This window comes from Camelina sativa, chromosome 16 (genome assembly GCF_000633955.1).
Source record: "Camelina sativa cultivar DH55 chromosome 16, Cs, whole genome shotgun sequence".
In the NCBI taxonomy this organism is placed as follows: Eukaryota; Viridiplantae; Streptophyta; class Magnoliopsida; order Brassicales; family Brassicaceae; genus Camelina; species Camelina sativa.
This window is the reverse complement of record NC_025700.1, coordinates 246,117-258,235: the sequence shown is the minus strand read 5'-3', so window position 1 is coordinate 258,235 and position 12,119 is coordinate 246,117. Positions and strand designations below refer to the sequence as shown.

At 40.5% G+C, this 12,119-nt stretch overlaps 3 protein-coding genes across 4 annotated transcripts in view; all 3 read left to right on the top strand.

Annotated features, from left to right (window-relative positions):
• Positions 1 to 5,822, top strand: part of LOC104753164 (protein HUA2-LIKE 3-like) — a 14,684-nt gene extending 8,862 nt beyond the window's left edge. The window contains exons 4-11 of the mRNA XM_019237642.1: positions 72 to 2,023; positions 2,451 to 2,588; positions 3,480 to 3,771; positions 4,236 to 4,344; positions 4,441 to 4,553; positions 4,622 to 4,806; positions 4,883 to 5,294; positions 5,388 to 5,822. Coding sequence (XP_019093187.1) covers positions 72 to 2,023; positions 2,451 to 2,588; positions 3,480 to 3,771; positions 4,236 to 4,344; positions 4,441 to 4,553; positions 4,622 to 4,806; positions 4,883 to 5,294; positions 5,388 to 5,822 — 3,636 coding nt within the window. The remainder of the gene's footprint in view (positions 1 to 71; positions 2,024 to 2,450; positions 2,589 to 3,479; positions 3,772 to 4,235; positions 4,345 to 4,440; positions 4,554 to 4,621; positions 4,807 to 4,882; positions 5,295 to 5,387) is intronic.
• On the top strand, positions 5,840 to 7,052 carry LOC104749008 (protein HUA2-LIKE 3-like). The gene is made up of 3 exons (XM_010470589.2): positions 5,840 to 6,201; positions 6,308 to 6,487; positions 6,680 to 7,052. The coding sequence occupies exons 1-3, from the start codon at positions 5,889 to 5,891 to the stop codon at positions 6,703 to 6,705; spliced, it is 519 nt and encodes a 172-aa protein (XP_010468891.1). The 5' UTR covers positions 5,840 to 5,888; the 3' UTR covers positions 6,706 to 7,052.
• Positions 8,540 to 10,285, top strand: LOC104749007 (probable glutathione peroxidase 5). 2 transcript variants are annotated; one of them, XM_010470588.2, is made up of 6 exons: positions 8,540 to 8,828; positions 8,917 to 8,993; positions 9,073 to 9,134; positions 9,255 to 9,373; positions 9,518 to 9,685; positions 9,795 to 9,995. In XM_010470588.2, exons 1-6 carry the CDS (start codon positions 8,769 to 8,771, stop codon positions 9,822 to 9,824), a joined length of 516 nt encoding a protein of 171 aa, XP_010468890.1. In that variant the 5' UTR covers positions 8,540 to 8,768; the 3' UTR covers positions 9,825 to 9,995. The 2 variants fall into 2 exon arrangements, with proteins under 2 accessions (XP_010468890.1, XP_010468889.1); XM_010470587.2 differs by having other exon boundaries at positions 8,557 to 8,828; positions 9,911 to 10,285.

Below are 12,119 nucleotides of genomic sequence, written 5' to 3'. Positions count from 1 at the left end.
CTGATGTTGAATCATTTACTGAGGAGAAGAAGCAATCGCTTTTGACAAAACGGCATGCCAAAGGTTCCGATTTTGTCCGTGCCGTTAAGGAGATCACAGAGAGTTTTGAGAAGCTGAAGCATCAGGACCAAGCTAGCGATCCTAAATCTGCTGAAGAATCAACTGTTGGAAGTTCTGAGAACACTGTACAGCTGCCTCAGACCTGTGAAAACCTAATTGATAAGTCAAATTCTAGTCATGATAGAGATGAACTGACTATTCTCAGTGAGGATGCTTCAGCTGCTGAACAAATGCTAGCCCTGCGTCATAACACTCTAGCCCATAATGGAACCTGTGATAGTGCAGCAGCTAAAGATTTATGTGAGATAGCTACATACTCTTCAAGGAGAAGAAATGAAAGGGTGCGGACTCTAAAGTGTGCTCCGCAGAATATAACATTACCCGTTCAGCACTCTAAAATCTCATTGAGGTTGGAAGTGGACAGACCAGAAAGGTCCATGCTTCAATGCAGTGATGGTGGTCAGAGTGTCGATGCTATAGATGACAGAGCTATAAGAAGGAGAAAGAGGATCCGAAGGTCAGGTCATTCTGAATCAGATGATGTGGTTTCATCAGCTCTAAATTTGCACGGATCTGATGAGGAGAACACATCTGAAATTGCTACAGTTGAATCTGACAATAATAGTAGGAATGAAGGCAGTGGTGTGGATTCTGGTTCCAAAGTCGATCTTTCTGATGCTGTTGGTGAGGGTTGTAACGGAGGTCATGAGCTCAACCAAGGGCTTGATTTCCAAATTAGCACCATCGTTAAGAGGAAGAAGAGGAAGCCCACCAGAAAACGTGAAACTAGTGACGTTATTGACCCTCCTGCTAAAGTTGAAGCAGAAGGTCTTGGGGCCAATGCTTGTGATAGCCGCCAAAGATCTCAAAATTCCCATGAAAGGCTGGTTGAGAGGCCCTGTGAAGATAATGGTGATGAACATTTGCCTCTGGTAAAGCGAGCCAGAGTCCGAATGAGTAGAGCTTTTTATGCTGATGAAAAGGTCAATGCCTCTTCAAGGTTTGAAGAGAGATCATCAAACAACACTTTAATAAGTGCAGCCATGCAGACAAACCCTTTGGTGAATCATGAAAATGATGTTGTTTCTGGTCATGATACTTCTGCATCCGAAGAATTTAACAGCGTTGAGGTGTCTGCTAAGCTCCCAGGTGTTATGGTTGATGTAGTGCCTTCTCATATAGAGAAACCTTCTGACATAATGTCTCCGTCTAGGGCTGGTGTTTTGACTGTAGGATATAGAAAAACTGATGTGAAGTTCCATGAGAACGAGTTTACCATGACACTAGATGATGAAGTAACTCGAGCACATTCTAATCAACTTAACAGTTTGGTAAAAGGAAAAGCTCATGTTGCTGATGTAGTTCAGGGATGTTATGAGGAATCACAAACCGGGAACTGTCTTAATAGTGAGACCGATCCTATTGGCTTGCAATGCTTACGTCAAAGTGAGAAGCACGAAACCCCTTTAAATCCTGATATCGTTGATTCATCTGCAACTGAGTCGCCTGGTCTGTGCTCGAGTTTAGATATGACAGCAACAGGGGCACCTGCTCAATCTCCCCACCAACATCAAAGCCAGGAGTATGATTCTCTTGACCATGCATTTGTCATTGTTGGAGATTCTCTTAATGATAAATGTGAGAAAATTGATTACTGTATGACCCAAGTTGTTAAGTCCCAAGCTGTAGAACCTCCTCCATTGTTCTGTTCAGTGGTCAATAATCAGGAGGCGGAAAGCACTCAGGAGACTGAGAACATGCAGGAGACTGAAAACACTCTACTGAAGGAAACCCGAGGAAGTCCGGATAAAGACCTCGATAGTGAGAAACAAGCTCACACAATACAGAATCCAGCCCTCTCTGCTACTGAAAGTGAAATGATTGTTGAAGAAGTGGAGCCTCAGTATGAAACTGTGTATAGTCACTGTGACGAGGCTTTGGAAAACAGAGAGCTGGAAAGGAGGTGAGTCTACTGATTTTTTCTCTACTCCTATATTAACGTCTGATAGTATGTTGTTTCTCTTATTGCTTTCCTCATTAGAATAACTTTTGAAATTACTATCAGGTGTTCTGTTTCTAAACACATTTGAATATTTTATGTATGAAGTCCTCATAGTTTGATTGATGTAGAATGACTAGGAATCTAACTATTTTAAAATTTGACATAAGAATCTATTTCTTTCTTTGCACAAAAAAGAAAGAATCTATTTCCTTCTAATTCCTTTCTTTCTTTGTACTTTGCAATTGCTTTAAATCTATCTTGAGGATAGGCATATTGAGTTTAAGCAAACATCAATTAGATTAAGTTTCTTTAGACACTATATTGATCTAGTTTTTCAGTTCACAGAACTGGTTGACTAACAATATGGTATGTTCGTGTGCATTGGCAGTTGTGAGGTTGATGAGCAGAAGGAGAAGGTGCAAGCCACCAATTCTATGTCAGTATCTGAGAACCTTTCACGTGAAAGATTGAGTTCATCTCCTGCTAATGTTGCAGATTCTTCTGCAAGGGGTATTCCGCATTGCAACTCAGCTTGCCGTAATTCTACCNGACCCAAGTTGTTAAGTCCCAAGCTGTAGAACCTCCTCCATTGTTCTGTTCAGTGGTCAATAATCAGGAGGCGGAAAGCACTCAGGAGACTGAGAACATGCAGGAGACTGAAAACACTCTACTGAAGGAAAACCGAGGAAGTCCGGATAAAGACCTCGATAGTGAGAAACAAGCTCACACAATACAGAATCCAGCCCTCTCTGCTACTGAAAGTGAAATGATTGTTGAAGAAGTGGAGCCTCAGTATGAAACTGTGTATAGTCACTGTGACGAGGCTTTGGAAAACAGAGAGCTGGAAAGGAGGTGAGTCTACTGATTTTTTCTCTACTCCTATATTAACGTCTGATAGTATGTTGTTTCTCTTATTGCTTTCCTCATTAGAATAACTTTTGAAATTACTATCAGGTGTTCTGTTTCTAAACACATTTGAATATTTTATGTATGAAGTCCTCATAGTTTGATTGATGTAGAATGACTAGGAATCTAACTATTTTAAAATTTGACATAAGAATCTATTTCTTTCTTTGCACAAAAAAGAAAGAATCTATTTCCTTCTAATTCCTTTCTTTCTTTGTACTTTGCAATTGCTTTAAATCTATCTTGAGGATAGGCATATTGAGTTTAAGCAAACATCAATTAGATTAAGTTTCTTTAGACACTATATTGATCTAGTTTTTCAGTTCACAGAACTGGTTGACTAACAATATGGTATGTTCGTGTGCATTGGCAGTTGTGAGGTTGATGAGCAGAAGGAGAAGGTGCAAGCCACCAATTCTATGTCAGTATCTGAGAACCTTTCACGTGAAAGATTGAGTTCATCTCCTGCTAATGTTGCAGATTCTTCTGCAAGGGGTATTCCGCATTGCAACTCAGCTTGCCGTAATTCTACCGCAGAAAGTGCAAGTGCTATGGAGGACAACTCTGATCATAGGACCAATGCTCAGTTTGGTGAGAAGAAATCATTGAATGATGACACTGTCAAAGAAGAAACCAAAGTTGAAACAGGTGCAACTCAGGTGAAGAAAGTTGTTAATTCTGATGTGCAATGCACTATTGATTCCTTTGAGACCGCACTTGGCTCATTGGTGAGGACAAAGGAGACCATTGGCCGAGCAACTCGCTTGGCTATGGAATTGGCGAAATTTGGTGTTTCGACAAAGGTATGTGACGTTCTCCCTGCTTGTGCTCTGCTCTTATCTTATCTGTTTGTTGATGCCACATGTTATGTAGAAGTGGAATTCAATTGAAGACAATTTTCTTCATATAGATTGTTAAATATAGTACCTGGATCTGTCCCTTAGTAAAAACCTATTTGCATTATCCAGATAGTTAATTGCTTCAATCAAATTGAGACCATATCAATCTAACCAATTCTATGTATTACAACGAATTAGAGAAACCCCTTATGTATATTGTTTTGTGTGCTGATTTTAGGATGCTGTAGGCATCCAGCCACTCTTGCCAAGCATAGGACTAAGGAAAGCCTTATTATCGTATCTACCTTTTTAGTGAGAAAAGGAACTTGTTTGCACTGTCTTTTCGTGCGATTTATAAAACACTAGGTTTGCAGACTTTTGCCTTATGTTGTTAATGAGGCTCTAAGAATCTCTCTGTCTTGAATTAGGCAATGGAAATTCTGGCTCATACTTTGGAAAGCGAGTCAAATTTACAAAGGAGGGTGGACTTATTTTTCCTTGTGGATTCTATTGCTCAGTGCTCCAAAGGTCTAAATGGTGAGTAACGTATGTAATGTTTTTGCTTAGTTGCATCATTGAGGTTCGCACTTCTCACTGGTGAGTTAACTTTGTGAATATTACTATTCTTTTCAGGTGATGCTGGTGGTGTTTATCTTTCATCCATTCAAGCTATGCTGCCTCGCCTATTGGCTGCTGCTGTCCCAGCTGGAGCTACCACACAAGAAAACCGGAAGTTGTGCTTGAAGGTATGCTATAATTTTACTTAGATCTTCTTTTTGGTATATTAAATCGCACCCTTTCTGCCCCTATATAGGTTTTGAGAGTTTGGCTCGAAAGACGGATCCTTCCTGAATCTATAGTTCGTCACCATATAAGAGAACTTGATTCACTTAATAACGTTCCTGTGTGCCTCTATTCTCGGCGCTCCGCTCGAACAGAAAGGGCGCTAGATGACCCTGTTAGAGATATGGAGGGTATGCTGGTGGATGAATATGGAAGGTGAGAGTTGAGTTTATTCAGTCTTGGGATCTTGATCTCTTTATCTCTAGCGTCATAATTTATCTTTGTGTTTCAGTAATTCAACTCTCCAGCTTCATGGATTCTGTATGCCTGCAATGCTTAAGGATGAAGACGAAGGAAGTGACTCGGATGGGGGCGATTTTGAGTCTGTCACCCCTGAACATGAGTCCAGAAGCCTTGAAGAACATGTTACACCCTCCATTACTGAAAGGCATACCCGTATACTGGAAGATGTTGACGGCGAGCTTGAAATGGAAGACGTGGCTCCACCTTGGGAAGCTGGAAGCAGTGCGTTCACAGATCAAGCTGATGTTGCAGAGTCTGGAAATTGCCAGCCTGTCTCTGGCTCTTCACATCAGAATGTTAGCTCGCCATCTAGACGAGCTCCTCCTTTGCAGAATGCTCAGTGTGCAATGTCTGATTCCTACTCAAATGGCTTTGACTGCCGCAGAAATCCCAGCATGCATGTGCGTCCTTTTTCATCTTTTAGAATCTTTTGCGGTAAACATATCCATGATTGAGACATGATTTACAAATTTCATTTCTGGTAAATATCCCAGGGAAATTATCAGGCCGGTCCTCCAAGGATGAATCCACCAATGCATTACGGAAGTCCTGAATCATCTTATAGTTCCCGCTCTTTGTCACGTGGGGAGGGTTCTAACTTCCAGCATAGGCCTTATCCATCTTCTCATCCCCCACCTCCACCATCACATCATTACTCATATCTGGAGCCAGATCACCATATAAAGTCGCGGAGAGAAGGTCCATCATACCATCACAGATCTCATTACACACCGGAATTTAACGAAAGGAATTACCATGATAGCCATGAGAGAATGAGGCCTGCACCTTGTGAGGATCGAGACAATTGGAGATATCATCCGCCCTCTTCCCATGGTGGAGTCCTTTTACCTTCTTTTTTTTTCAAATATGAACAAATATCAGCGCACACAGNTTTTAGAATCTTTTGCGGTAAACATATCCATGATTGAGACATGATTTACAAATTTCATTTCTGGTAAATATCCCAGGGAAATTATCAGGCCGGTCCTCCAAGGATGAATCCACCAATGCATTACGGAAGTCCTGAATCATCTTATAGTTCCCGCTCTTTGTCACGTGGGGAGGGTTCTAACTTCCAGCATAGGCCTTATCCATCTTCTCATCCCCCACCTCCACCATCACATCATTACTCATATCTGGAGCCAGATCACCATATAAAGTCGCGGAGAGAAGGTCCATCATACCATCACAGATCTCATTACACACCGGAATTTAACGAAAGGAATTACCATGATAGCCATGAGAGAATGAGGCCTGCACCTTGTGAGGATCGAGACAATTGGAGATATCATCCGCCCTCTTCCCATGGTGGAGTCCTTTTACCTTCTTTTTTTTTCAAATATGAACAAATATCAGCGCACACAGGCCCTTGCTCATGCATGCTAATAGGCGTGGATGGTTTTTCATATTGCAGGCCCACGATATCATGACAGATACAAAGGCCCTTATCAGTCTGACTCATACAGTGGCCATCACCGTGACTCTGGAAGGTTTCAGAACAATAGGTGGAGCCATTCTCCGCGTGCATATAACAATAGACATTCTTTTCACTACAAGCCGCATTCGGAAGGTCCAGTTCCAGTAGGAATGAGAGGTAATATGGAAACTCATGTTTGTTCAGTGGACTAATTCTTTACTCTCCCACAAACTGAATCAGCCATTTCGGAAACTGGAATTGTGTCTTAGGTCTAGGAAATCTGATCCTATTTCCTATGGCTGGCTCTTAACGTGCATATATATATATATAAAAAGAAGATAAAGTTAGAGTGTGTTTGTGGATTTGCAGATCCAGGGACGTGGCATCAAAGGTGAATATGGAGAAAACAGAAACCGCTGTCTGCTCCAAGTCATGGAAAAGATAGAGAGCAACAAATTTAGGTGTGGGTGGATACTTGGTCTGTTGGCCACACTTGGAGAGAAGATGTTAATATACAAAAAGGAGTAGTGTACATATTGACCAAAACAGCATGAGCAATGCAATGCCAAAAAAAAAAAAACAGTCGTGAAAAAGATGGTAAAAGCCATTTGTTGTAGAGATTTGAGAAAGAAAAAGAGAGAGTTAGTAAGTACCCTGACACTGATTTAGGCATTTAATTTTGTAAACATAACTTTTTTTTTAGTGGGTAATAACTAATAACATTAGTATGCGTTTATGAGGAGATTTCCCTCTATAGAGGGACAAACGTAAAGTGATTGATATAAATAAATTATGTTGGTTAAAAAGGGGAAAAAGATGGCTAACTAAATGAGGTATACGTGAATACATGGTTACACATACTAATTATATTATTATATATTCAACTACACAAAGTATATATATTACATGGTTATATGTATGAACTATTTGATGTCATGTGTTCAACACCATAGACATACAATCTGGTACACTGATTGATTAATTACGGTGAAGACCGGCGTTAATTCTAGCTCAACACCATAGACATACAATCTGGTACACTGATTGATTAATTACGGTGAAGACCGGCGTTAACTCTAGCGTTGACCAAAAAAAAATCTAAAATTAAAAATTAAAAATTAAAAATTAGAAATTATTATATTAAATCATTAATGGTTTTTATTAATTAAAAAAAATTCTATTCAATATCTAATTATTTTTTTATATATTTTCTAAATATATCTTAAATGTAAACTAGAGAACCCAAACCTTAAAAAAATTTCTAAAAATTAATTTAACATATTGTAATTGTGTTAAAAAGGGTAAAAATGAAAATGTTCATATGTTAAAAGTAAATATTGTGAATTTTTGTTGTTGTTGTTTATATGTTAATTCAATATCTAAAGATATTTTTAAATATATTTCCTAAATATATCCTAAATGTAATATAGAGAACCCAAACCTTAAAAAAAAATTCTAAAAATTAATTTAACATATTGTAATTATGTAAAAGAGAATAAAAATGAAAATGTCATATACTCAATATTTTGCATATTATTTTCTAATGATAGTAGTTGAATTTGATTTTATTGATTTTGTAGTAATTAAATAATCTGATTATGGGAGATTTATATATATATATATATATATATATATATATCTTGAAAATAATTATAAATTATTTTTATATCTTGAAAATCATTAGAAATGATTTTATATCTTGAAGATTATTATAAACGATTTTTTTTATCTTGAAAATAATTATAAATTATTTTTATTTAACTATTTACTTTAGCTTGAAAAATAAAAAGTAATTAATTATAAGATTGAATATATTAGAGATATATAAAAAAAATATTTGGATATTGAATAGAAAAATTATTTTAATCATGAAAACCCATAAATAATTTACTATAATAATTTTTTTTTTTAATTTAGAATTTTTTTTTAAGTGTTGATCAACGCTGGAGTCAACGTTGGTCTTCGCTGGAGTCAACATCGGTCTTCGCCGAAGTCAATTGACCGGTGTACTGAATTATATGTCTATGATGTTGACCGCATAACGTCATATGGTTCATGCATGTGGCCATGGAATACATATACTTTATGTAGTTGAATATACAATAGTATATTTGGCATGTGTGACCATGTTCACCAACCAATAGTTCGTGTAGCTAGCATCTTTTTTCTTTCTGTTAAAAAGTGTAATGAGGAGCGCGAACTAAAATCAGGACAGGTTCCTTAATTAAATAAAATAGCAAACTGTTAGGAAGAAAAAGGAAAACAAAATTAAAAAAAAAATGATGAGGTGTGTATGCTGTGGGATTTGGTTGTAACGCATTAACAGCTAATGGTGATTAGGAAGATTTAAAAAAAAGATGAAAAAATGAATGATTTGAGTGAAGAAGAGAAGAGGAAAACATAAAACTGGAATACTTCTTCCCTCCCTTGGTTTGCGAAATCGAGATAGAGAGATTAGATGGGTGCTTCTATATCATCATCAGTTCCCGAGAAATCCATCCATCAGTTCACCGTCAAGGTTTTTTATCTATTTATGAATCGTTTCTTTTTTTAATCCAATCGAGAGAAGATGTATCGTTTCTTGATTTTTGTTGATCGGAAATTAGGATAGCTCCGGCAAGGATGCGGACCTAAGCGTTTATCAAGGGAAAGTGCTTCTCGTCGTCAATGTGGCTTCTAAGTGGTCCGTCTTGGAGATCTTGTTGCTGTTCTGTCTTTTTACTTTTTCTTTCTGTTCTAATATTTTGTTTATTTGGGAACAGCGGACTCATCGAATCCAATTACACCCAGCTCACGGAACTTTACCAGAAATATAAAGATCAAGGTAGGTCACAGTCATTTTTTTGTCTCTTTGGTTTCCTTGTTTCATCGGTTACATACCTCGTGGGGTTCTTTTTTCATTGAAAACAAAAATAATTGGATATATGTTGAATGGTGGTGGCAGGGTTAGTGGTCTTGGCGTTTCCATGCAACCAGTTTCTATACCAAGAGCCTGGCACCAGCGAAGAGGCTCATCAATTTGCTTGTACTCGGTTTAAGGCCGAATACCCCGTTTTCCAAAAGATTCTTATTGTTATTATACATACTGACTGTAGCAACTCCTTTTTGTGATTAAAGCAGTCTTTAATAACGCAAGACAGTAATTTTTTCCTTCCATCTGTAATATATACTCTTCTTACGCATGGTTTTGTAACCGTGTTTATGTAGGTGCGTGTTAACGGGCAAAACGCAGCACCGGTCTACAAATTCCTCAAATCAAAGAAACCTTCTTTTCTAGGAACTAGGATCAAATGGAACTTCACCAAGTTCTTGGTCTCCAAAGATGGTCAAGTCATTGATCGTTATGGCCCAACTGTTTCACCTCACTCCATCCAGGTCTCTACATCCCTTATTAATTTCTTATAATATCTCTTCATTATATCAATCAATCCCTTTTACCACCGTTTGATTACTTCATATTCTCCTTTCTGCAAATTAAAAACAGAATGACATCGAGAAAGCCCTTGCACAATAATTATGAGAGCACGCACTAACAAGACTTTTGGACTGCTTTGGAACAACTTTATCTCTCTTATTCACATCTTAATTATGTGTATGTAGTCATTTCTGTTGGATATGGGCTTTGCCCCATATGCCAACTCGGCCCAACAAAGACTCACCAGAGATAGAAGGAAATGGGCCAACCTCGGAGGACAATCTCGGGATTTCACACAGAAAACCCTAGAGGGTTCTAACTCTACATTCGCTTATAAATAGCTCGAGACATCTATTGGAGAAAGGACCCCGGACCCGCAGACAATACCTACAGAGCAACACTTTGCATCGAAAACTGCTATTGTCTTTCGTATATTTCATTTTTGTTTTCAGTTCGTCCCTTTAAGCTTGCTAGTTCGCTTGTGAACTAACAAGCTCTATCTCGACTCGTTTTAAGTGACGATCTCACGTTTTCCCCGATTAATAAAAGAACTTGCTTGCTCTTTCCCACAAAATCTTTATTTGTTTAAACTGTGTAATCCCCGGTACAAACAATTGGCGCCCACCGTGGGGCGAGAGTAAAGCGCTTCTTTTGACGAATCAAGACCGACGATCCTCACTTCCTCGAAGTTTCAAGACTCATGATGAACCCCAGCGAAAACCTCAACGAAGTAACGGAGCAGCCAACGGAACAGCGATGGGGGCGAACGAGAACACGAACAGTTCCCCCGCTGAGCTCCCTGCCGAACTCCTCGGAGAGCCCAACCGAAGGCTCCCTGCCGAGCCCAACCGAAGGCTCACTGCCGAGCACAATCTTTCCACCAGCGCCCGACGCGCCCTCTGAGCCTCTCGTAGCTGCACACGCTGAAGCCGGACCTGCTGCAGACCAGCTGGTCACCAACACAACCTCTACACCAGCGCCCGATACGCCATCAGAACCTCTTGTTGCCACACATGCCCAACATCTCCAAACCATGGCTCTAGTTTTCACTGACGGTGCCGCCCTCTCAGCTCCCTTGCTTGCTGGACGCAGAAACAACTTCGAATATCTGATGTAGACTATCATCGACAGTCTCGTTAGCCAGGACATGCGAACAGCCGAGCGACTTGACACACTCGCTACAACATAAAAAAGCTTACCTTAATCAAATCAACTGACTCCAACAATAGAAGAACAAGCACCGAGACACCATCGACTTTGGGAGCGCTCAGAGTGCCCATTCTACCTCCAGTAACAGCCATGGGTGATGTAGTAGGCCTCTCGTTAGCCACAGAAAGATCCATGAAACCACCACTTTTCACCAAACTCAAGAATGTCGTCAAAATCACGATCGTCGGTCAAACCCTTGTTGCTGAAACCAAAACTCCACTCTTCCCTAATATCAATATCGATACCGTCGAAAGCATCACCATGAGAAGTGCCGACCTCATGAGAGGTGTCGCCAAGCTCGCGATAACCAAAGTCGGCATCACCGCTCAGCTCCACATCCACTCGATCGATCTCAAAGCTAGCCGGATCCAAATCGGCAGATTCTCGGTCGCTCCGCCCTCCGATTAACAAAGCATCACCACGGGCAGCCTCGCAAGAGATACCGATCTCACGAAATGTACCAATCTCACGAGAGGTGCCGATCTCACCAGCGTTCATGCCTTCACTCTCGAGCTCACCATCCCTTTGCCTATCTCACCTCCTGGTCGCAAAGCCGACCTTTACCTCGCTCCCAACCAAGCGAGAATCACACTCATTATACCGACCTCCCCTCTTGCTCCTATGAGCCATCTCCACCCAACGAACCTCGAGACCAACCTCGAGAGCGGTCGCCGCCCAAGTCGAGATTGGGGACGACCTCATGATGGCCATCCTCGCCAACCTCAACCTCTCGATCTTGTTCCAAGGAAGATCCGCATGCAGCCTGCGCCGACCCCCGTTGTAGAGTTCTCTCCCCCTCGTGGCCCTATGCCGACCTCAGATTTGTTTCTTATGATGCCGACCTCAAAGTCTGTGCGCGCGGGCTGAACCAGGGCGACCGCCAACCACCATCAGGTCATCTCGATCGACGGTCAACGGAATATCCTGCCGACCTACTATCGGCAAAGAAGTGACGAGCGGCGACTAGGTTTTGTTCTTTGGAGAATATCCTGCTGACCTCTCTCGCTCATATCTCCCAATACGCCTCCAATATACTTGTATAGTCAACCTTGCCACCTCCAATTATGAGCCAACCTCGGAGTTCACCCTAACGGTTAGACAAGTACCGACATGGATTGGAGATATGCCACCCACACAGGGACGACCTCTAGGGCACCGTACAACGCCACACTGACCTCCATTGGC